General features: G+C 55.7%; 1 protein-coding gene across 5 annotated transcripts in view; it reads right to left on the bottom strand.

Moving 5' to 3' along the window:
* Window positions 1-529: 529 nt before the first annotated feature.
* Window positions 530-23,690, bottom strand: part of PTPRN2 (protein tyrosine phosphatase receptor type N2) — an 814,855-nt gene continuing 791,694 nt past the window's right edge. Inside the window, exons 21-22 of one of the 5 annotated variants that reach the window (XM_032394357.1) lie at window positions 10,456-10,529; window positions 530-3,347 (exon numbers count right to left, since the gene is read on the bottom strand). In XM_032394357.1, the coding sequence (XP_032250248.1) occupies window positions 3,276-3,347; window positions 10,456-10,529 (146 nt within the window). In that variant the 3' untranslated portion in view covers window positions 530-3,275. The remainder of the gene's footprint in view (window positions 3,348-10,455; window positions 10,530-23,690) is intronic. The other 4 variants (XM_032394360.1, XM_032394358.1, XM_032394356.1 and 1 more) reach the window with 4 other exon arrangements.

The raw sequence follows: 23,690 nt of genomic DNA, 5'->3' as shown, positions 1-23,690 counted from the left end.
GTCTGCATTTCTCCCCGTTTCAGACGTCTCTGCCCTGCTGTGATCCTTTTCCCCCTGTGCTTTGTGGTTGTTTATGGGGAGCTAATCCAGTCCTCTGGGGCGCATCCTTCTGGGGACTTTGGTGCTCCACCCGAGTGGTTTTGCCTCCGCTGATGCTCGGCACTGGAGGACTCCGCTGGGCTCATATTTTAACCTTACTTGTTTGGTTTGGGTTTCCTGTGCCGTGTGGTAGGGCGGACTGGCCCCCGCCCCCGTCTCCAGGCACCTTTCTTTCCCAGCAGGACAGCTGGGCTGGCGGGTCTCTAGACCCCTCCCGTCGTTGCTGGGCTCCGGGCAGGGATGTGCCGCAAGCGCTGGTACCAACAGGCAGGGATTTTATGGACTGGTTGCTAAAATCAGCCGCTATTAGAAACTACCCCGTATGAAACGAGAACTTCTGTTAACACACAGGTGGCCACTTCCTAGTTCCTTTACTCCCTTTGCCCCCCCATCCCCAGCAGCTGTGTTCGTCCGGGTCCCTTCCCGGGCACTCACCGCCCTTCCCTTGTTGAAGTCACTCTTCGTGGGGGTATATGCATCCCGGGAATCAGCAGGTGAGTGACGGAGAAGACGTGACCGAAAGTGGGCGGCGTGGAAGGCTGCGGCGAGCATTCTGCGGGGACCCGTTGGCTCCGTGGCCCCGACGATGAAGAGGACTGGCTGTGTCACGACCGTGTGCTGGCTGAGGGCACATCTCAGAGCACTGCTGCGTGTCCACGGTTGCAGAGAGAGCCGGCTCTGGACATTTCCAGCACACCACCTCCCGGGGCCCCCTGCGCTGGGTCAGAGCAGCCTGCTCAGAACCGGCCCCCAGCCCTTGTGCGGCTCGGTGTCCACACTCGCCGACACCGACCATGGGCTCCCTCTTTGCCCTCTCCTTAGAGCTGGCATGCACCAAATGTTTCCAGTACATGTTGTCCAGCATTCCTAAATACTCATGGCGGGAGGGGAACCTTTTCATGGCTTTGGGGTCTGCCATGTGCACGTTCTGACATGTGCTTTTCATGAGAAGCCGCCCCGTGTGATGCCTCGGGGACCCCCAACGGCAGTAACTCACAGCAGTGGGACGCGCAATCCGTGGATGCCCAGGCAGGATTTGAACGTGAGGCCGACTCTGGAAAGGGGATTCTGAGAGACAGATGTAACTGGGTGTCCACCCAACGAGGCCTGGGGGCTGATCTCTCGAGAAACGCACACCAGCGCTTGGGTGGACACTGAGCCCCTCAAGCTGACGGGCCCCGTGCGTGGTTACCTACTCCCATGACAAACGGACTCCACACGCAGCCCCACGTCACTGGGGTCGCCGAGGCGGTATAGGACACGCCTGTCCCTGTGCAGCCGCCTTGATGTGCCAGGATGGGCGTTGGGCCGTGGGGGGTGGAGCCCGAGGCCCGGGAAGGAAGGGTCATCCGCCGCTAGCCCTGTGCTCACACTGCACAGATGGGCATGAGAGGCTGGGGGGACACTGCACAGAACACGGCCCTGGCTGCTTCCGGAGATCCTGCAATCAGTCTTTGAGGAAGGAAAGCTCGGGGACGCTCTGGCCCTTCGTGCACAGCTAACCCTGCAAAGGCGGAATTCTCGGAAAGGCTCCCACCTGCTCCCCCACCTCCGGGAGCCAAGGACGGGCAGGGAATGTTGCTCTATCCTCCCCAAATAAAGACCATTCGAATGTGAAATCAAAAGTTTAATCTGACACAATTAAATATATTTAATCTCACACTGGAGGATTTCTTTTGAAACATAAGAAGTTAGAAATTACAAGTAGGTATATGCTTCCTATATTCAGATAAATTAGTTCCTATTCATTATTTAGATTCCAGATAGGGAGAAACAACTCTGGCAAAAAATTATAGATCTATTAGAGCAGATGACATGACAGGACCACTTAGAGACAGAAACAGTATTTGGCATCTTCCTCCCCAGTCACAGGCCGTTCTCCCGATGCTACTGGTTTCTGGGTTGCAGTGTCTACTTAGGCGGGAAGAATGTGTGCAGTAAGCGGGACGTGGAAATACAGGGGATGTATTCACACCTAATCCTAAGACGAGAGCTGTAGCGCACGCAGCTGTCTGCATGCCTTCTTAGAACCACCGTTCTGAGTCCAGCGAAATGAGCTCCCCTGTCGGGGGGCGGGGGAGGGTGGCAAACCCGAATCGCCTCTAGACGCTTGTGTCTGAGCGAGTCACACAGTGTCTGACCGAGGTGACCCTGGGAGGGGGCGGGGCCCAGGAAACGCTGCCATGTCCGCCTTTCTCCCTGGTGCCAGGATCTCACCCAGTAAAGCCAACAATGTAGGGCACCCTGCATCCCCTTCTGGGAATGGGGTACCCAGGGTCTGCCCTGGATGCCGGCAGGGCCCAGGACATCCCCCAAGAGGGGAGCACAGGGGCCCGCCGGGGGCTCGTGCGCTCCTTGGGGACCCCGAAGCTTGTTACCTGCAGGTTGGTTCCCCGGCTCTGGTTACCCCCAAGGGAAGAGTTTATTAACAGCATCTGCTTTTGCAATGTGTAAATCTGTATTTAAAGTTAAAAATGCGTCTCCAGACGGGTTGCGGATGGGAGGCCTCACCTGGGGCGGCTGGCCTGGGACGCGTGTGCCCCGAGGCCCCTGCCCTTCTTTGGGGGGTGGACGGTGGAGATGGGCTGTCCACAGTGCCGGGGGCAGGTGTCGGCCAGGCCGCACGGGAACGGAGGGAAGATGCAGGGTCGATGCTGTTATTTCCCCCAAAGCTGCAGAATGGTAAGTTTGTTGCTCTAACTCCTGAACAAGCCGGGGGGGGCGGTTCCTGCCGGTGCTAAGCCGTCGTAAAGACAAATGCCAAATGCTGGTGGTGCCCTTCCCGCTTCCCCGGGTCCCCTCCCTGCAGAGCTGGCCCATCCTTCAGAGTTACGGCCCACAGGCCGGCCCTCTTCATGGAGATGGTGCGGAGCGCACCACCTACAGCGTCGTTGTATGGCACTGTTTGCAATTAAGGATGTGAATGTGTGCTTTAAGGAAAAGTGTTTTCCTTTCAAGGAAGTGAAAACAGATAAAGTGATCGTCCTTGTGACTGGACGATCCCCCAAATCTCCCCTTACTATGACTTGGTTGAACACAAATGCACATTGTAACCGCTGGACCGCACTGACGAGGCAGGGACGCTGAAGACACACAACTAAGTGGCATCGCAATTCCCAGTGACCGTCGACAGTCGTGACGCCGGCCCCTCCCAGCCTTGGGCTGCGCGCTCGCGCTCACTGCGGGAGGGCCCTGAGGATGGCGTTCACCTCCTCCGCCACGGCCGTCAGCGCAAACTCGAACTGCTCCTGGAAGGACGAGAAAGCGAATCAGAGGTGAGCGGGACCACGTTCCTCTCGACTCCGGCCTTTAGCTCTGCTGTGTCATTTTGCAGAAGGAATTGGTTCAGGAAAAGGAAGAAAGGTCGCACATCTCCGTAGAGAGGATGGTGGTGTGCAAGATGAGACCCCATGTTGATGGTGATTAGAATTTCTCACGTGGGAAAGTTTCATCTTTTATCACTGGGAGGAGCTGCTGAGCCTGCGACTGCACGAGGTCGGCGGAGTGTGCGGCCCCCGGGGTGGGCCAGGGCCGACGCAGACACCGGCCGCCCTGAGCTCCAGCCCCCACACCATCTGCGTGCTGACCTGCCACGGAGCCAGCCACACGACCTCCCCTCGGAAAGGCCGAGGGGTAGTGTCCTCGCTGTCGTGGGCATCGCCCCAGCGTCCAGCCCGGCCCTTCCCCGTCGCACCTCCGGGAAACCCCGCCTCATCCACAGCGCGTCCAGCCTTAGATGAGTGTGCCCATGTGTGCTCCTAGTCGTAGGCACACGCTGGACGGGGCACATGCAAAACCTGCCAAGACCGGGAGGTAGAAACGAGGGCGGCGTCAGGACTGTTCCCCTCTCTGGAAGGGGAGGGCTCAGCAGACGGGAACAAAGCTCACCCCTCCATGCGGGTCAAGGCCAGTCCCCTGCACACGTCCTTGCCACACGACGCCCCCGACACTGCAGAGAATCTCTGAAGTGGGCGTTGGGCCCCTCCTAGTCATACCAGAGAAGTCACCGGAATAATAAGTGATGCACACTATCACCTACTGAGAAGCCCTTTGGATGGCTTCAATGCTTGATAATCTGAGTGGCAGGGCAGCTTCAAATCCAAAAATCATGGTTAAAACCCACTTTGAGTGCCCAGTAAGGAGCAGAAACAACAGAAAGGCAGGATAATTTAACCCTCACTTTGGGGCCAAAGACCGTCCCTTGGTGTTCTCTTTGTACTGGCGTTGAAGGAATGACCTGCGTGAACCAACACGGTGTCTTTGCTAGTGGACACAGCCTCCTGATGCCCATTCTGGAAACTGCTGTCTAAGGCATGCCCAGTCGATTTTACCCGTGCCCAGCAGCGGCCTGAGGCCCCGTGTGCCCGGCGTCCCTCCTCACGCTCGAAGGCCCCGGAAGAGGGGCCTCTGGCTCTCACCAATGGCGGGAAGCTGCCTCCTGTCGCTGGCTCTCCGGCTGACAGCTTGTTCAAGGGGGCGTGTCGTTGGGAGGATCCAGGTTTATGACGCATGAACAGCCACCCCAGACCATTTCTTCCCCAAACGCTGGCTTGCCAATGGGGAGACCAAGGTTTCATGATGACTTGAAATGTGAAAAAATGAAAGGAGACTCTGGAATTCTCATGTCATGTGTCATGTGGCTGCTTACAGCTTTTGACACGCTGACAATCCATCCCAAGACACAGCGCCGACAGGGAAGTGGGCAAGTTCACACACTTGGAATCCTCCGTAGCCACCACGAGTATCTGGTAGGGGGGCAAACAGGGCCCAGTGAGGACAGCAGACTGCAGACGTGCACCTGTGCCTCGATTAGCCTCATCCAGACACCCTGTGTTTGTAGCACACGTGACGCGTCGACAGGTGGTGTGGCTTAGATGGTCGCAGTGTGCTCGGTGGCCCTGGGAGCCGAGGGCCTGCAGGACGCCGGTGGGCTTCACGGCGCTGGCCCTGCCACGGGAGGCTCTGGGAGCACCGGTGGGCAGGAGACAGGGGCCTCCTGGGATGAGGGACCCTTGGCAGAGGCGTGCCGTGCCCCTCGGGGCTGGTCGGCAATGAGACGGGGCTTGTCAGCTGCCCTGCTCCTTCCCCAAGAAGTAGCCCCGAGTGGCAGCACCGACGCGCGCTCCGGTCTCCCGCCGTGGGTGGAGGCCGGGCGCGCACCCAGTTTCAGGCACCACCTCCACTGACAGGCCCGAGTCGGCCCCTCAGAAGTCCGGGGAGCCCAGCAGACAAGCTGGGCAGACACAGCACCTGACTCGCTTTTGCTGTGGCGTCTGTGAGGGTCAGTGCAGGTGTTCGGGGCTGCGTGTGTGTGTGTGTGTTTGCATTTACAGTCAAACTCAGATTCGCATTTGCAATCCTTGTGGCTTGCACAAAGGACTGGGTGGGCCCACACAACATTGCCATGGTACTTGCATTCCCGAATTCAAAGGGAGTCATAGTGAATGGCTGTCCCAGGAGCTGTTACCCTCCGTGGAGCACCAGCGACCCCTCCAGGGCAGCACTTCCCCGCATCTCCCTCACGGTGGGGGCAGGACGGAGTGCTCTCCGTGCCCTTGGCTCAGCTGTTCTTCACAGAGATCAGCCCTGGCTCCATCCTTGACATCTGATACCAGAGCAGGTGAGGGACAGGGTGCATGCATGTGCAGATGTGTGCACACACATGTATGTGCGCCACATGTATGCACGAGTGCACATGCACACATGTATGTATGAGTGTGTGCACGTGTGCGTATGCGTGCACAGTGCATGCATGAGTGCACACATGTGTACACGTGAGCGAGCATGTGTGCACACGCATGTACGCACGAGTGAGCACGTGTGTGCACAGGGGCATGTGTACACACGAGTGCGTATGTGCGCACATGTGTATGCATGAGTGCGCATGGTGTGCATACATGTATGTGTGCACACGTGTACATTTATACTCATGCACACACGTGGGTATGCACACATGCATGTGTGTACGTGTACGTTTATAGGTGTGCGCACACATGTAACTATGCACACATGCATGTGTGTACACGTGTATGTTCATAGGTGCGCGCACACATAGGTATGCACACATGCGTGCGTGTACACATGTACGTTTATAGGTGTGCACACACATGTAACTATGCACACATGTATGTGTGTACACGTGTACGTTCATAGGTGCGCGCACACATAGGTATGCACACATGCATGCGTGTGCACGTGTACGTTCATAGGTGCGTGCACACATGTAACTATGCACACATGCATGTGTGTACACGTGTACGTTTATAGGTGCGTGCACACATAGGTATGCACACATGCATGCGTGTGCATGTGTATGTTCATAGGTGCGTGCACACATAGGTATGCACACATGCATGCGTGTGCACGTGTACGTTCATAGGTGCACACACACATGTAACTATGCACACATGCATGTATGTACACGTGTACGTTTATAGGTGCGCACACACATAGGTATGCACACATGCATGTGTGTACATGCATGCATGCGTGTGAACGGGGGAAATAGAGACACAGAGACTGAGGGGAACAATCTCAAGGTGCTGAGAGGGTTCTGATGGAGCAGGACATGGGTCGGGAGGCCGGGACTGTGAACTGGATTACACTTAATTCAATCAGTCCTTGTCTCTCCAGACCCTGAGCAAGATAGGGAGCCGGGCTCGCCGAGCAGAACAAGGATAGGGTGAAACCCAAACGCAGAGACGAGCCAGGGAGGGGCAGGAGGCGCGGTACCACATGTGAACACCGTGCGCACCCGCCGGGCCAACCGACATCACTACTTCCTGGGGACACACGGGTCAGTCGGCTTTCGAAGTGAGCGTCGAAGAGAAAGTGTCGTTATGGAGAGCGTTCAGGCTTTTGGTTAAGGAGGCACCTTCACGAGATGAAGGGGACAGAGGGGGAGAGTCTGTTCCATGACACGCGTAGAGGAGGAGACATCGCTCACCTTGTGAAGTGTGTTGTTTCCCCTACATCCTGCGATTTCATCTCCCTTCCTAGAACGAGCATTCTGTTGCGCTGACACATGTGCGGTGGTGGGGCTTGGGTGACATCTCCTTCTGCTCGGGTCTCCCGGGCCGTAACCCCGTGCTGCCGCTTGCTTCTCAGGCGCGTCCCCGCGGCCGGCGCCAGCTCCCCGGCCAGGGGCCGTGGCTTCCCTTCCTCTCCTCAGGCAGACGCACGGCAGGTGTCTGTGCTTCGTCTGACTGAGGGTTTGTTTCCAGGTGGAAAACCAGCTATCGGGGGCTTTTTTTGAACATAAAGATGGAGTTCTGCGGTCAGGCTGTGCGCTGGGGGTCGGGGGGCTCCGTCCCCGGTCTGTTTTGTGTCTTCGGCTCACGTGGTGCAACCTGACTATATGGGTTTGAACAGCCCACAGGTGACCTTCTCTTGGCTTCTGTGGAAGAGTATTCAGATCGTATGGCACTATTTTTTCCCACAGAAATTTTCCTTTTGTTAAACTGAACTTCAGGGGAAGTTCCATTTCATGGAGTAATGTCGGGCAAAGCCGTCAGATTAAGACAGAACGGGGGCTTTGATGTGCTTATTTCTTTATACCTTGAAATTCTAGGAATTGCATTTACATACCCACTTCCAGACAACTTTTGAACCCCACCCGAAGGAAGAGGGTCGATTCCTGCCGGGAAGCTACGTGAGGCAAGTTCTCTGCTCTCTGGATGCCTCATCCCCCTTTCCGGCAGGGCCTGGGGGCTGCTCCCTGGGCCTCAGGACCTCGTGCCATGAGGGCCGAATGGTTTTTGCACTGTGTTATGCGCCGTCCCCACGGTTTCGCCCAGATCCCCCGTGGAGTCTGTTTTGGGTGTCCTTGTACCGTCTGGGGTTCCGGGGTGGAGGAGCCTGCCTGGGAGGTACCCAGGTTCAGGGAGCGGAGAAGTGAGTCTTGAATTGACGATTTCCTGCAGGTTATCTGTGCAGTAGGAGACGGCCCAATGCATCAAGATTTAGGCAGAGACAGAATCCGCTTTTCGTTCCTGGTTATAAAGTGACGCTGCTCACCAGGCCCCGGTTCTCAGGCCTCCGAGCCTCCTCCACGGCTTCTGGTGGCCCCGTGGGGCCAGACCATCCAGGGACAGTGCACTGACCCTGCAGTGCTGGCCCTCACGAGGCTACCACCAAGTGGCGTGATCAGGCTAGTGGGATGGACCTTCCCCGGGCACAAAACCTGCAGGTTATTTGTCACCTGCTGACATCATGATAAAGCACAACAACAAAGAGACGTGAACAGTACCAAATCTCTCCCCCAAGATACTGCTCGTTACCAAGAAGAATCACCTGGCAGACACCCCCTGAGCCGAGTGACCGAAGCTCACCTCCCTAGAAAGGAGATCAACCAGGGTCACGTGCCTCCTTCTGGGACGTTCCTGCCCAAGATGCACAACCAGAACCCATCACAGGAACGTCAGACAAACCCAAGCAAGGGACAGTCTATGAAAACCAAGCCACACCTGTCAGTTCTCTTTTGAAGACCTCTCAAGGCCACCGAGCTGTCCCATTAGTCGAGATGTGGGAGATACGGCGACTGAGTGCTCAGGGGTGGTCTTGCTCCAGGGAAAGGTCACTGGGGACATGGATGAGCTAGGACAAGGTCTGCACCCAAGTAAATGGCTCATACTGATGCCGGTTCTGGCCGCGGTCACCTGTGGTTACATAAGGTCCTAGCAGTGGGAACCTAGTGAGGGCACATGGGAATGATCTGTATTATTTCTGCACGTGTTTTGCAGGTCTGAAATAATTTCAAAACTTCAGATAAAAAAAAAAAACCCTAGGAAAACAAAGTGTGCCATGATTGATAAACTTCCTTCACGCTAATCAAGTGCGATTCTCATGACCCGCATGCATGCTACAGGGGGACGGGGTGAGCGCACGGTGCTGGTGACAGCCCTTCGGGGCCGAGCGAGCACAGGGCGGGCTGCTTGTGCCACCGGCTCTGCTCGCACCCCCAGGGGCCGGAGCCTGGGTGGAGGTCACGGGCTGGGGCAGGCGCGGCTGCCGGGGGGAAGGGCTCGGCCGGAGCAGTTCTTGACTCTTTATGAGGCTTCTTGTGACTCTGCTTAGAATAGATTGTGGTTCTGTAAGAGACTGAAGTTAAATTTGCCTCGGTGCTTGGGGTTGACTTTGGCCATCAAGAACCAGCCCGGTGACTGTTAAGGTATTTTAGGAAATGATCTTCCGGTTCAAAGTGTGCTCAGCTTAGCTTCCCGAGGTGCGTGGCTTCATTCTCAACAGACAGCTTGGGGTGTAGCTGTCTTCTCTCATCCAGCTCAGACTCCACGTGACGTGTGTCTTCTTATGGTAACATTCAGACAGAAAGGGGGCTGGGGGCTACTGGCACTTGCCGGGGGGAGCAGTGAGACCCCGGGAGGTGGAGTAAGCTCCCTGGGGCCCCAGAACCGTCACCACCAGGCACAAAGCACGGTCCTCAGGCCCTTGGGTCAGCCCCACTTCATAGGAGTGCTTTTTACAACCTACAGTCCTCTTAGGCATAAGGAAGTAATTCTGCAAGTGCGTCTTTTAGTGATTTTGGCCTTTTGTGTAGGTGCTAATAGCACTGGGGTGTCAGGACTACCTTGAGAAAGGGAAGATTCTGTATTTTATGACTTCAGTACCTTTATGGAACAGACGTGTGGGAGCTTTCGTGGTCGTTGGACACAGATACTTCCGAGTGCTAAAGGAACATCATGTTAAGCCCATTTCTAGCTCTGGTTAACCCAAAGCCAACCAGCAATCTTGGGTTTACTCTTGTTGCAAACGTGGCCTTCTCAGTAAGTACACAAATAAGCTATTTTGAGGTGTTTGAGGACCTGAGTACACCCGGGGACATCTGATGACCACACAACAGAGTTGTGATTCCGTGGGCCAGAAATAGGGGGGTCTGGCAGAATGTTAGTGGATCTAGACCATTCCCCAGCAAGGGTGCTGGGGTTTGTCACTGACCTCTTTTTTTAAGATTCCCAAGTGAGTGTGGAGACCAATGTGGCTCAATACCATGACCCTGAGATCATGACCTGAGCCGAAACCAGGAGTCAGACGCTTAACCGACTGAGCCACCCAGGCGCCCCTATCATGGCGCTCTTTTTGTAAAAATGTAATGCTCTCCCCCTTCCCCAAATCTGGTGGGGAGAGGGCTCCACAGACTGGAGATCCAACTGCATCTGTTTTTGCTGAAAGGCGGGTGGTTGCTGGAACCATGGGCCGCCCTCCTGGGAGGGGCCTTTCACTCCCGCCCGGGACCTGCGTGGGAGACGCTCGGTCCCCTTCTCCTCTGTCCTTGCTGGGAAACACCTGCAGAAAGACACCCTGTCGCCCCCACCACCCCCGAGGACTGGCCGACAGTACCTTTGTCTGGACCATGCCCGGTCTCTGGTCCCTCAAGTGCTCCAGGGTTGCGGCGATGTCGATCTCCTTAGCGCCTGCAACACACAACACACACAGATCGGGCCGGGCTCAGACACAGGATGACCCGCGCTCGGCGTCCCTCGCCTGCGTCTGGCTCCCTTCGGCTGAGAGGCCAATTCCCGCAGCAGGCCTGGCGGGCACATGCCATGTCCGTGTTCGTCTAGAAAAACAAGGCGCGCGGTTTTCACGAGCATTCATTCAGGAACGCGGGGCTGAGACCTGCTGTCAGATGCCCATCCAGGTACTTAAAACAGTCATTGCTATTAGAGACGATGACTTGATGATTTGTGTGTGTGTGTGTGGGGGGGCGCATTTAAAAGAATGTTTTAGAAATGGGAAGCATATAAGCTTTAATTTCAATCGTGTAGAATTTTTTTATTTCGAGTAATGAGAAATGAGACTAATAAATCTTTTCCATCTTATATTGGCTTTTAAAGGTGGAGCTCCCAGTGAGGGTTCCAAACGTTAAGAAAAGGTAGAGATGCCCTTGTGTGTGTTCACTGCAGAGTTTCACCGAGAGACCCCTCCCCACAGACGGCATCTCATCGCAGGTGAGCTGGGCTTCACAGAAATAATACTATTTGGGTTTGAAACTTTAACCTTATCATTAATTCAACATGTGTTCTTGTTTTTCTATTTCTAGTAGACAGAGAACGGTGCTGGGTCCCAAGCCCACAAGCTTCTTACAGTTTAGGGAGCCAAGATGTGTCCGCCAACATGAAAATGCAAAATGTAGGAACTGGGAGCAGGTGGTCGCCCCCGAGGTGGACTGGGACCCACGTGCCAAACTAGGTGCCATGTTCCGAGCATTATCTCAGCTCGTTACCAGAACACAGTGGAATGGGAGCTGTAGAGGAGACCGAGGCTTATCCCCGTGGAACGGCCTGTCTCTGGTCACACAGAGCAGGTGGCCGCGACCGTCGGCAGCCAGCCCGCACCAGGCAGAGGGGCGAGAGGCCCTGACTGGCCCTTCTCTGTCTGCACAACCTAAGTGAGCACATTGTTCCCCTCGGGCACAGAACCGGGACAGTGAACTTGGAAATTTCTAAGGTGGTTGTAATTTTTCAAGTCCTAGGGTTCTGGGGCTTATCCGGTGGGCTCCTGAGCACCCAGTGATGTTTTCCGAGCACAGCAGGTTGAGACAGCAGAGAGGGAGAGAGGTGGGCAGGGGAGGTCCTGGGAGGAAACCCATCCCAACCAAACGTATCTGCACAAATAAAGGGGAATCAGCAGGAAGGACAGATGATCTGGCACCATGCCCCCAGGGCGGAGGGGCACCCCCGTGCCCTCACTCTCCACCCTCATCCTTGAGCAGACAGGATGGGAGTGCTCGCATCTCTTGAGGCTGGGGGGACAGCGCTCAGCACGTCGCGGGCTCACAGTGAATGAGGGGGCCTTATAGGCACTAAGCCGGCAGTCCTTCCAGATACGGAATACCATCCTACTGGGTACAGGAACACCACGAGTTTCCCCAAGTGTTAAATCAGGGCCTTCATAGGAAGGAGAAGAAATCCCCCTCTTGATGGCTAGACGGTCCCCCAGGGAGCTCGACAGCTGGGGTCCGCTGTGAAAGTCATTCAAGGAAAAGACAGGGGTCAATTTCGGGACATGCTCCTCTTTGGGTGTGGACGAGGCCACAATAAATACAATTTGTTTTAAAGGGAGCCCATGATTCTCTGTTCTGTCCCGTGGATCTATGTGTCTGTTTTTGTGCCGTTACCAGACTGGCTTGATGATCACAGCTTTGTAATAGAGCTTGAAGTCCGGAATCATCTTTTTCTTTTCTTTTCTTTTTAAAAATATTTTGTTTATTTATTTGTCAGAGAGAGAGAGGGTGTGCACAAGCAGGGGGAGAGGCAGGCAGAGGGAGAAGAAGGCTCCCCGCTGGGCAGGGAGCCCGATGCGGGACTCGATCCCAGGACCTGAGCCAAAGGCAGAGCTTAACTGACTGAGCCACCCAGGCCCCCCTGGTTTTCTTTTTCAAGGTTGCTTTGGGTCTTTGGAGTCTGTTGTGGTTCCGTACACATTTTAGGATTTTTCTAGTTCTGTGAAAAATGGTGGTGGTATTTTGATAGGGGTTACATTAAATGTGTAGATTGCTTTAGGTAGCATAGACATTTTAACAATGTTTGTCAAAAACAAATGAACATAGGAGAAGGGGGGAAAAGAGGAGAGAGGGAACTGAACTGTAAGAGACACAGACAGAACACACTGAGTGTTGATGGGGAGGGGTGGGGAATGGGCTACATGGGTGATGGGAATTAAGGAAGGCTCTTGTGATGAGCACTGGGTGTTGTGTGTAAGTGATGAGTCACTGAATTCTACTCCAGAAACCAACATTGCACTGTATGTTCACTAAAATTTAAATAAGAGAAGAAATTTCAACAGATCAAAAACAAAAATAGAAATAAAGGGAACCCACGAATCTGAGACAGTCTGAAACAGAGGTTTGCCCTGCTACCAAATGGGAAGATGGAGAAGAGAGGGAGCTGAGCGGTCAGGTCTGGAGGCCACGGCCTGAGGACCCGCTGCCTCGCCTTCCCAGGTAGGCTGGGCCCTAGGGGCCCACGTGCGAGTTACGGGGCTAACCGTGCACAGAAATTGGCTTCTTCAGGACACAAGCTTGCCTTAGGAAGATTAAACGCTATGCGGAGAGGGAGCGAGGGGGAAACAGACTTCTTCCACACCACGCGTGGCACTGCCATTCTCCAGCCGGCGTGGTCAGAAGCACCAGGCGTGGGCAGCCGCAACCGGGCCTGCGGGAATGTTCCCCGCACCTGCGGTCCGGGGCCAGGTGCTTGCGGCGCTTCCCTGCCCCAGGCTGAGGCTCCGCGCTGGTGTGGGGTCTCGAGCTGACACGGAGGGCCAAGGGTCCTTGCAGGGTCCGACGCGGAGCGACAAGGTGCGGTCATGATTCACGGCACCGACAGCAGGCTAGCTGCTCGCAGATCCCGGAGAATTAATCTGCTCGGTTACAGCCCACACTGGCTTCCAGCCGGACTCGCAGCTACTTCCTCCTAGGACCTCGAGGCCCGCATTCGGAAGCGTCAGGTGTGGGGCGGACCGTGTGCAACAGACAGAGACGCATCCCAGTCCTTCCGAAATGAAATCCGAGGGCTTCATGTGGGATCCGGACTTAGAACCCCTCTCTTTTTAAGGCAGCTCAGGTCACTTTCTTTTAGTCCTTGAAGCTGGCTTTAAAACCCCTTCCAGCTGCTCTTTTATTCCGAGGGGCTGCTCTGTATGCTGGGGCTGTATGGAGGCCGTCCCTGCGGGAGGCCACGGCCGGGCTGGGGACATGTGCAGCCCTCCCTCCTGGGTGGCTGTCCGCGTGGACGATGGTTGCCGGCCGTTGTCCCGAGCCGGCAGGATCCTTGGATAAAATGCTACGAGGAACCTCTCTTGTTTTATTACATGATGACGCCCTCTGGACCACTGTCTATGAGGGAAAAGGAGGGACAGGAGGGAAGCCTGATCGGGTCGTCCCTACACAAGGAGTTTAAACCACACCAGGGGAGCTAGCTCAGAATCCCACTTCACCTGGAGCCAGTCCGACACTTGAGGAGGTCAAACCGACGCTTAAAAACGTCCAGAACTAAATTCGGGGAGTGATGGATTTATGAAGTCAGGTCAGTTGTGTGATGTGGATGGCTAATGTCCCCTTGCTTGTCAGGATTATGATAATAAGTTATTTGCGGTGTGTGCAGAGAGGGGAGTTTCCAGAACTCAGTCCGTGGTCTGTCGTGAGCGCTGGGGACACACGGGGAGGGTGGTGTGAGAAGGCGCTGCACCCCGCTCAGTGGCCTCTGAGCGTGTGGGGCCTCACGGAGCACCAAACAGAACCTGCATTGATAAAGCAGATCCGTGTGGGCCGGGAGGGCGGGGTGGGTGTGTGAGTCCTTCCTTACTTTATGAAGGGATTTATTTAAATCCCCCCACATCTAGGAAGCTTCCTCTAGTGCATTTAAAATGGAACCCTCTCTTTTAAAAATTCCATCTTGCTGACAACATGTGAAATTCGAGGCGGACAGACCTACTGCGTGTGGTGCTCAAGTGGAAAAGCATGTAAACGGTCACAGAAAAAGAACACAGAAAAAGATTCCCATACAGAAGACGGGGCAGGAGCAAGATACACGGGCGGTTTCTGGTGTTTCCCGCCCGAGAAGCGTCACAGGATCCGCGCTCTGCAGCCCAGCGCAAGGTGTGCTCCCTGGAGGCGGCTGCACAGCCCAGGACCCAGCACCACGGCCCCCTGCAGGCCGCCCGGCCCCCCCCCCCCCCCGATGTCTTCCCCGCGGCCCTGCACGGTCGGCTAGTGCGCACACCCAGGCCCCATCCAGTGCGGCGCTCGATGGATATTCATCACCGTTAGTCTCTACTTCACTCAGGGTTCATTGGTTCCCAAGTTTACGCACCGGCTAAATACATCTTTTAAGACCAGAGAGGTTTTTAAGCCCTAGATAAAAAGTATTAATCGTTAAACAATGAACATCTAGAGAACACTAGTATGATTAAAGTATTAAAATTTGTTGTTGTTGTTTTTTTTTTACAGCGAAAGGATGGATTTGAAGTTTAAGGAAACCAAGCTCTTGATGGGCTTAGCTTCGAGCTCTCTTGCAGTTTGCTCCCCGGCGGAGGGCTCGTGCGGACTGTGCACCCACTTCGGCCAGCCCAGCCCCTGGCAGGTGCACACGAGCGAGCGGGGCAGTGGCCTGCGCGTGCGCACTCCTCCGCACGGCTTCTGGCAGCCCGGTCCGTGCTGAGGCTGAATACACGTAAATGAGTTTCGTTACAGACTTTTTACCCACAGGTTTGCAAACGGCAGGGATCCTGTGTGCTCCTTTCCTCAAGGTAAAAAGACAAGGTGTGTCAAGTGTGCAAGAGGGAAAAGCCTTCACTTTGCACGAGCAGGTGGTCTCCGTTCTGCCGTCAGGAGGTGTCGAGCAATGGCTCTCTCTGGCTGAAGGCCTTCGAAGGTGCCAAGTGGCCCGACACCGCCCGAGGAGAGCGGAGCCCACCACGCACGGCCAGAGCTCCGCCTCAGTCCGCAGGACGAGACCAGGCGGCTGTGGGCGCCACCCCCACGGGGGCACGCACGCACATGCCCGATGCAGGCCCGCACACACCCGACACGCATGACACGGGCTCGCACACGCCCACACGGGCTCGCACACACCCGACACGCATGATGCGGGCTCGCACATGCCCGACCTGGGCTCGCACACACCCGACCCGCATGACGCAGGCTCGCACACGCCCGACCTGGGCTCGCACACCCCCGACACGCATGACGCGGGCTCGCACACACCCAACCTGGGCTCGCACACACCCGACCCACATGATGCGGGCTCGCATACGCCCGACCTGGGCTCGCACACCCCCGACACGCATGATGCGGGCTCACACACACCCGACACGCATGACGCAGGCTCGTACACGCCCACACGGGCTCGCACACACCCGACACGCATGACGCGGGCCCGCACACGCCCACACGGGCTCGCACACGCCTGACTCAGGCTCTCACGCACGCACCGCTGTCCTGTGCCTTCTGTGCCAGAAGTTTCTGATGCCCTTAACCAACTGGAGGCCTGAAAAATCACAGCCGGCAGGATTCCTGCTGACCTCGGAGATGAATTATAATCTTTTGTCACTGGATCAAAGGAGACAAGTTTACATCCTATTGCCTTGAAAATCAAGTATACCAGGACCCAAATCCAAAATAATCATTTTTCAGGAGATACTGAGAAGCTTCCCAGTTTTTATAAAAGATGTAAGTCAGACAAAGTAGGGCTCTGTAGGTGTGCGTCCTCGCCTCAAACCCACCACCTCCAGTACTGCAGGGGGACGCGGGGCTGCTCAGGGTCCTGGCCGCCCGTCCTCCAGCCGGGCGCCTGCACACCACGGGGGGAACCACCGAGCATGTGCGCCAGGCGCCCAGGTGTAAGTGAGCGCGCTGGCCGTTCGGTGAAGAGGGAGGGATGAGGGGAGGCGGCCCAGCGCCCGGAGAGCACGCCGCCGTGCACAGGTGCGGCTGCCTCTCACACCCGCCTGAGCAGCAGGTGCGTGGGCACAGGGCGTCAAGGAGATGCAGAGGCCGCAGGGGTCGTGGAAGCACACGGGTGTGGTCAAGCCTCCTCTCCGTGAGGTTCCATGCAGCTCAGGGAAAGGCCCGTGTCATGAATGTATGTGCACGAGTGTGTCCTGGGAGCGCATTGGTGGTGGCCGGGAAGGGGCCTGCAGGACACCCGCCAAGCCACCAGGAACGGCAGACGGCTCATGTTAGGGAGTCTGCGGCTCAGAGCAGGTTCTCCGGAGCGCCCGTGTGGCGGGGACACAGAAGTCAGCCAGGCCGGGCCGCACGGGTTGCTCTTGAACGGAGAAACAAGTCCTTCAGGGTGACTGACCCTCCACTGCTCACCGAAGTGGCACGACGGGCTCTGTTTGGCCCCCTCCTCCCTCAGTCCTCACCTCTGCTGGGGACAGTGCTGAGCACCGTGCCTCCAGGTCGGTGCTGACCGTGAAGCACTGGGCCCCTCCGGGCCTCGTGGAAAAGGGGAAGCAGACACCCAAGGAGGAGTCAGGAGGGACCGCAGAGGTCGGAAGGACAGCACGGGACTGTTAATACTTAGCACGGTGTGTTCTGTCCTGCGAAAGTCCAGGTGACTGTGGGGGGCGCTTATGAAAGAGCCACTACTTCAAAGGGGCAGAGGCACCGTCCCCCATACCGCTGCCCAGCCAGACTGCACCCTTTCTTGCTAAGGCCTCAGAATCCTACTTAACACCGCCTGTGAGCTGCTGCTGCCAAGTGCCCAGGATGGCTCTGCGTGGGGACTTCCTGCCACCAGAGTGGACGGGGGTCTTGGCAGGAGCAGGGACATGCCCTCACCATGTGGGGAGGAACTGAGCACGGGAATTGCTGCCAAGAAGGGCCTGGGCACAGGCAGCCTCCCTGGAGGCCTCTGGGGTCTGCAGGGAGAGGGTCACGGCTGCGAGTGGAGTGGTCTGGCTGGCAGTGGGTGGAGCTCCGCTGGAGAGCTAGCAGCAGAGCCACTGGGCGTGTGTGGCAGGGCCCAGTGAGGGCGGCCTGCCTGGGGACAGCAGGACAGACGGGTGACGCTGCTCACGGGGAAGGGGGACAAGTGGATGGACAAGCTGGTGGCCCATGGTCCAGCAGAAGGAAGCGAACTCACAGGAGGGCCGGCCCCGAACACCAACCAAGTCAGGTGGGTTGACCTAGGTTTCGTGGTCTCTCATGTGGGCTGCATGTCTGCCCACAGACTAGTCAGACCGGGGAGGAGCGCCGTGGGTGACCCCAGGAGGCCGCGTGAGCAGATCTGACCCAGGAGGTGGGTGGGGGGGACGCTTGCTCTGCAGGCCGGCCTCACGGGGACCCGCGTCTACCCCCCAGCACGTCTGAGCGCCCACAGCTGTCAGCCCCACCCGGCTCGCTCCACAGGGCGGAGACTATTTAGGAGATGAACTGTGGGATCATGGTTCACAAAATTACCCAAATACGTCGTGCTCGTGGCGCTTCCTTGGAGTAAGCGGCCCCGCTGTGTCTTGTTCTCCCCCTTAACCAGCTTGCCTACGGTGTGCCCAGTGTGCCCTGGCTGGGGTCACAGCACAGGGATGCGGCTGCCGGGACGCTCACCTGAGTCTGGGCTGCAGCGGGCCGAGAGCACCCGGCTCCCAGCTCTGCAGACCGCCCCTGCCCGGTCTGACCCCGCGTGCCTGTCGCTGCCGCGAGCTACCAGGCTGCTCAGGGTGGGAAGTGTGGATCACATCAGGTGAGGGAAGAAATACGCGCACCCCCGCCTGATGGAGGCCCCGTCTTCTACGACAGTGGTGCCCCCGGGGCCCCCCCCCCCCCCACCGTGTTCTGGACACTCTGTCAGCCTGAGACTTCCATGAAGCTGGAGATGAGGCGTTTCTGCTTTGAAGGCATGCTGAAGCCAGACTATTTGTGAAATTCATTTTCTGCTGGTTCTTCAGGTTTTTATGCTTCAACCACACATAAAAAAAGAGATGTTGCCCCCTTGACACACACCCTTCTTTGCGGCCTGTTCTCCCAACCAGTCTTGTCTGTGGCAGAGCTGGCCGCGTGCGTGGCCACGGGCGAGCCCACGTCGGGGGCGGGCTCAGGCCTCCTGCACACTCCACCCCTCTCGTCCAGCCAATCCCCCAGCCCCGCCTACACTGTCGCCTCCCCGGTGGCTCCAGACTGACCCAAGTCAGTGGGCCTGCCATTCCAGGCCCTAAACAACCCCTCCCCAGGTCCGCTGCTCGCCCCGCCTCTGCGGTGCTGACTCTGAGCATCCTGCTGCCCTCCACCATCTCCTCCTCCTGGGCTCTACCACTTGCAGAAAAGCCAGGGCTCTGCGTTGACCCGGCCAGCTGGAGGCCTTCTGGCAGGTCGCCAGACCTCTGAGATCTGCTGCCTCAGTTTACAACAAAGTGTCCGAACGAATAAGCCTCAGGCCCCCTTCTGTTCCGAGGGCAAGAGTCCGTAGCCCTGGTCAACGTTCTGCCCTAGGTGGGGAGTGAGGCACCCCCAGGACCCTGCATCCCAAGTGAGGTCCTCACGGCACGTACCACCCCTACAAACTGCAGGCTGCAGACTCCGTCTGTTTCTCCCCACGGAGGATAAACTCAGCGAGGGTGACTTCGTCTTCTGGCCTGTTCACCGTGCCTCCCCCAACACCGAGCCTGGCAAGTGTTCCGTAAACACCAGGCTGAAAAGACACTTCTACAGCTTCGCCACGAGAAGGACAGCGTGGTACGGTGACAGTGGCCACGAGGCCCGGCAGGGATCCAGGAGAGAAGGGAGCTGGGGAGCCGTGGAGCAGTACAAGAAAGGCCCTGAGCCCCAAGGTAAGAGAGGCCGTGGGCCCCGAGGGGCGCAGTGCTCAGATGCCATGCGGACGCTGCGTGGAGAACAGATGCAGTCAGGACTGAGCAGGGAGATGGTTCCAGAGGCCGCCACGGCAGGACTGGGAGAAACGGGGTGCCCACCCTCAGTGCTGTTCCCTAGAGCTGCGTGGCCTCGTGGGACTCCCTGTGATGACGGGTGCTCTGTGTCCCCCACCATGGCGGTCACGAATCACGTGTGGCATTGGGCACGTGCTGTGTGGCCAGCATGACGGAGGCACTGATTTTCACATTTTAATCCACTTAAGTCGGCACGTGTGGCTAATGGCCACGTATGGAACAGGGCATCTCTGGAGGAGTGACAGGTTTAAGAAAGTTCAAGGAGCCGTGGAATATTATTTAAGGAAGATATTTTGATAGTTAACACCACTATTATATATTTGAAAGTTACTGAAAGAGTAGATCTTAAATGTTCTCACCACAAAAAAGAATCATAATGACCACGTGAGGGGACGGACGTGCTAACTAACCCTGTTTTGGCAATCGTTTTATAATACACACATTTACCGATTTACCACGTTGTATACCTTAAACTGACACAATGTTTTACTGCAATTATGTCTTAATAAAGCTGGGAAACATTTTTAAAAAGGTATTTTGATATCATTACTTATAATAGATAATGAGTCACGGTGTGAAGACACACAGCGGGCCGGACTTCTCAACTAGTCCAGTTAATCTTTCTGCTTGGTCATCTCTCTTGGTTCCCGAAGCTAGTATCCCATCTTCTTCTTTGACCTGCTATTTTTTTTTTAAGATTTTAAAATTTATTTTAGAGAGTGAGAGAGAGTAGGGGGAGGGGTATAGGGAGAGAGAGAATCCAAAGCAGATTCCCCACTGAGGGTGGAGCTCGATCCTCTGACCCTGAGACCATGACCTGAGCCGAAATCAAGAGTCAGACACTTAATCGACTGAGCCACCCAGGTGCTCCGAATTTGACCTGCTATTAAAAGTTAACATCTCTTACAAGAAAATGTAGAGGGAAATCTTTTTTTTTTTTTAAGATTTATTTATTTGAGAGAGCGAGAATGAGAGAGAGCATGAGAGGGGGGAGGGTCAGAGGGAGAAGCAGACTCCCTGCTGAGCAGGGAGCCCGATGCGGGACTCGATCCCGGGACTCCAGGATCATGACCTGAGCCGAAGGCAGTCGCTTAACCAACTGAGCCACCCAGGCGCCCCCCTTTTTTTGTGTGTGTGAATAATAGGCATCCTAACGGGTGAAAGCTGATAGTTCATGGTGGGTTTGATGTGCATTTCTTATACCAGACAATTCGCTGTGAACTTTAAAAATGGGGTGGTCTGTTCATTGGCATGGAAGAGGACCCGGGCTGTGAAGTCACATCCCAGTGAGGCCACCTGATGGCTGTGCAACCCTGGTGAGGTAAGCCCAAATGTCTTTACCTGCGAAACAGTAATAAAAGTGTCACCTCCACAGCCATCGTCTGACAGCACTTTAAATGTAGACACATAAACAAAGTTGGGGATAGGTTTAAAAAAATTCTTCTGTGTATTTCCCATATTGATTATGTTTTACTCTAGGGAAAAATCAGCTAAATAGATAAAAATTGTATGTGTTCATATACAAAGGCCTAAAATGATGCATACTAAAGAGGTTAAGGGTCATCACAACTGCAGATGAAGGCGAGGAGGTAAGAAAATTTGCCCTTTTTGCTTTATATGTTTTGGTAACCTTTTGACAGGCATGTATATGTTATTGCTTTTATTTATTTTTGTTTTTTAGTTTTATTGAGTTTTAGATTTTAATTCCAGTGTAGTTAACATATAGTGTTATATTAGTTTCAGGAGTACAATATAGTGATTCATGTGGGGAGAATCTTCATGACATTGGCTTTGGCAAAAGATTTCCTGGACAGGACACTAAACGCATAGGCAACAACAGGAAAAATAGACAAATGGGACTTCATAAAAACTAAATGCTTTCGTGCACCAAGGACACCATTGGGAGAATGAACATACATATTTTCTCCCATAGAATTTCCCCATTCTATGGGAGGAAATATTTGCAAATCACATATCTGATAAGGGATTAATATTCAGAATATATAAAGAACCTCTATAACTCAATAACAACTAAAACCAAATAGCCCAATTAAAAAATGGGCAAAAATTCTCCAAAGGAAATATCCAAATAGCCAACAAACATGAAAAGATGCTCAATATCATACTCATTAGGAAAATGCAAATCAAAACCACCACGAGACACCACTTCACACACATTAGGATGGCTACTTCCAAAAACACAGAATAACGAAGACCGGAAAAGACGTGGAGTGATTAGACCCCTCGTGAGCTGCTGGTGGGAGAGTGAAATGGAGCAGCCGCTGAGGAAAACAGTGTGGCACGTCCTCAGAAAGTGAACCATCCAACGAGCATGTGGTTCCGCAACTGCACTCTGGGTCTGTACCCAGAAGAGGAGGAAGCAGAAACTCAGAGAGGTGTTTGTACGCCCACGTTCGTGGCAGCATGACGCACAGGGCTGCAGGCTGGACGCACCCCCAGTGTCCATCCGTCGGGGGTGATCGGTCAACAAAGTGTGGTCTGTCCACATGACGGACTATGTTCCAGTCACCTGCGCCATGGGTGAGCCTGGAGGACACTAAGTGAGCTAATCCCGTCACGGAAGGACACATGCTGGGGTTCCCAGGAACGAGGCCCGCGGCACCGTGAGTTTTAGGGACAGTGACCAGAATGGAGCTATTACATGCCCTCCTGCAGGCAGCTGTTGGCTGAGGGGCACCGTGCGACAGAAAACAGGAAGCAGGTCAGGCTGCTGAGACGGAAGGAGGTGCTGGACCCACGGCCTTGTGGACGCGCAGGCCCGCCCACATTCCCACCGCTTGGCCGCTTCAATGGCACGTCCGCACACCTGTGTGCCCGAGGGGCAGGGGAGTCCCATGTACAGTGAGGTCCCTGGTCCTGAGGCCCTCGGCAGACAAAGGAATGGGCCTCCCCAAGCTCCGGGGGGCTTTCCGAACACGAGCCGCAGTGGGGAGGCCGTGGTGTGCACTCGGAGCGGCCCAGTGGGGCTCAGTGGGTGGGTATCTGTGATGGCCCCTGGCGAGTGACAGGGCCTGCTAGCAGCTGCTGCCTCAGGGTGACCCTCCGCCTGGCACCCACTTCCTTTAAAAAATTGCAACTAAAAACAAGAACAAAAACAAAAACAAAAACACCTGGCCGAAGAGATGTCACGGACACAAATTTAAAAGGCACAACTTTGGAAAACATCTTGGCTGCAAACACATTCCGGCTACACTGGAGCCTCGTTGTCCGGTGAGAGAGGAGCACGCTCCTGAAAACGGGTTCTGATGAAAATATTAACTGCGAGTGAGAAATGCACGCGTGGCAACAGGGGATGTGCAGGAGGACTTTGCGGACGGCGCAGAGAGCAGGAGCCTAGTTGCTTTGACACCAAACCGCATTGTCGTCTGCTTGCTAATACACTAGACAGCGGAGAAAGCTTGAATGGTGCCTCGCGCATTCTCGCCCCTAACTAGGACGCGGGCCTTAATCCCCGGGAGCCCGAGTGATGCGCGTGCGGCCGCAGCTGGGCCTGCGAGGGCTCGAGGGTGTGGGTGCCCCGCGCAGGCCGGCCGTGCAGGGGAGCTTTGGAAGTGCATTCTTTGGTCCGCATGCAATTCATTCCTTCTAAGAAAAGGAAATGGGAAGAAAGGTTTCGTGTCCAGGCTTTGGGCCTTTGATCGTTTGATGAACGCCGGGTCTACAGCGCGGCCTCCAGCTTCTCAGGCCAGACAAAGGCAGCCCAGGCCCCACCGGGCTGGCAGCTCGAGCCAGAACAAAACACCAGGCGGCTGCGCAGTGTGGCGGCCTGGGAAAGACCCACCTCGGCCAGCGAGGGGCCGCCCTGCCCTTTGATCTCTCCTGAGACCCAGCCCAGGCCCCAGGTCAGAGGATTTCACACTGCACGCCCCCTGGGCAGAGGGGAGCAGGTCAAGAACAGAATGGGGGTGACCATCTCAGACGTGGCCTGGAGACTGCCCTCCTCGGCCAGTTCCACTTGGCTGGGCTCCATTGTTGAAGGCTGGCCACACTTGAAGGGGGTCTGACGGTCCATCCTACAGCGGAGCCACTCAATGGCAGGCCGGCCTCGCACAATGCAGCCAGCCCCGCCCCTGCCGGCTCCTCGGGCTGCCCCATTCTTCGGCTGTGCTGCTTCTCGTGAAGCAGGTCTGCACCTCTGAAAATCCAGGACACCAACGTGACCC

Source organism: Phoca vitulina, unplaced genomic scaffold, assembly GCF_004348235.1.
Source record: "Phoca vitulina isolate PV1807 unplaced genomic scaffold, GSC_HSeal_1.0 scaffold80, whole genome shotgun sequence".
In the NCBI taxonomy this organism is placed as follows: domain Eukaryota; kingdom Metazoa; phylum Chordata; class Mammalia; order Carnivora; family Phocidae; genus Phoca; species Phoca vitulina.
Note: the sequence above shows the minus strand (reverse complement) of the source record. Positions and strands in the feature narration are given on the sequence as shown.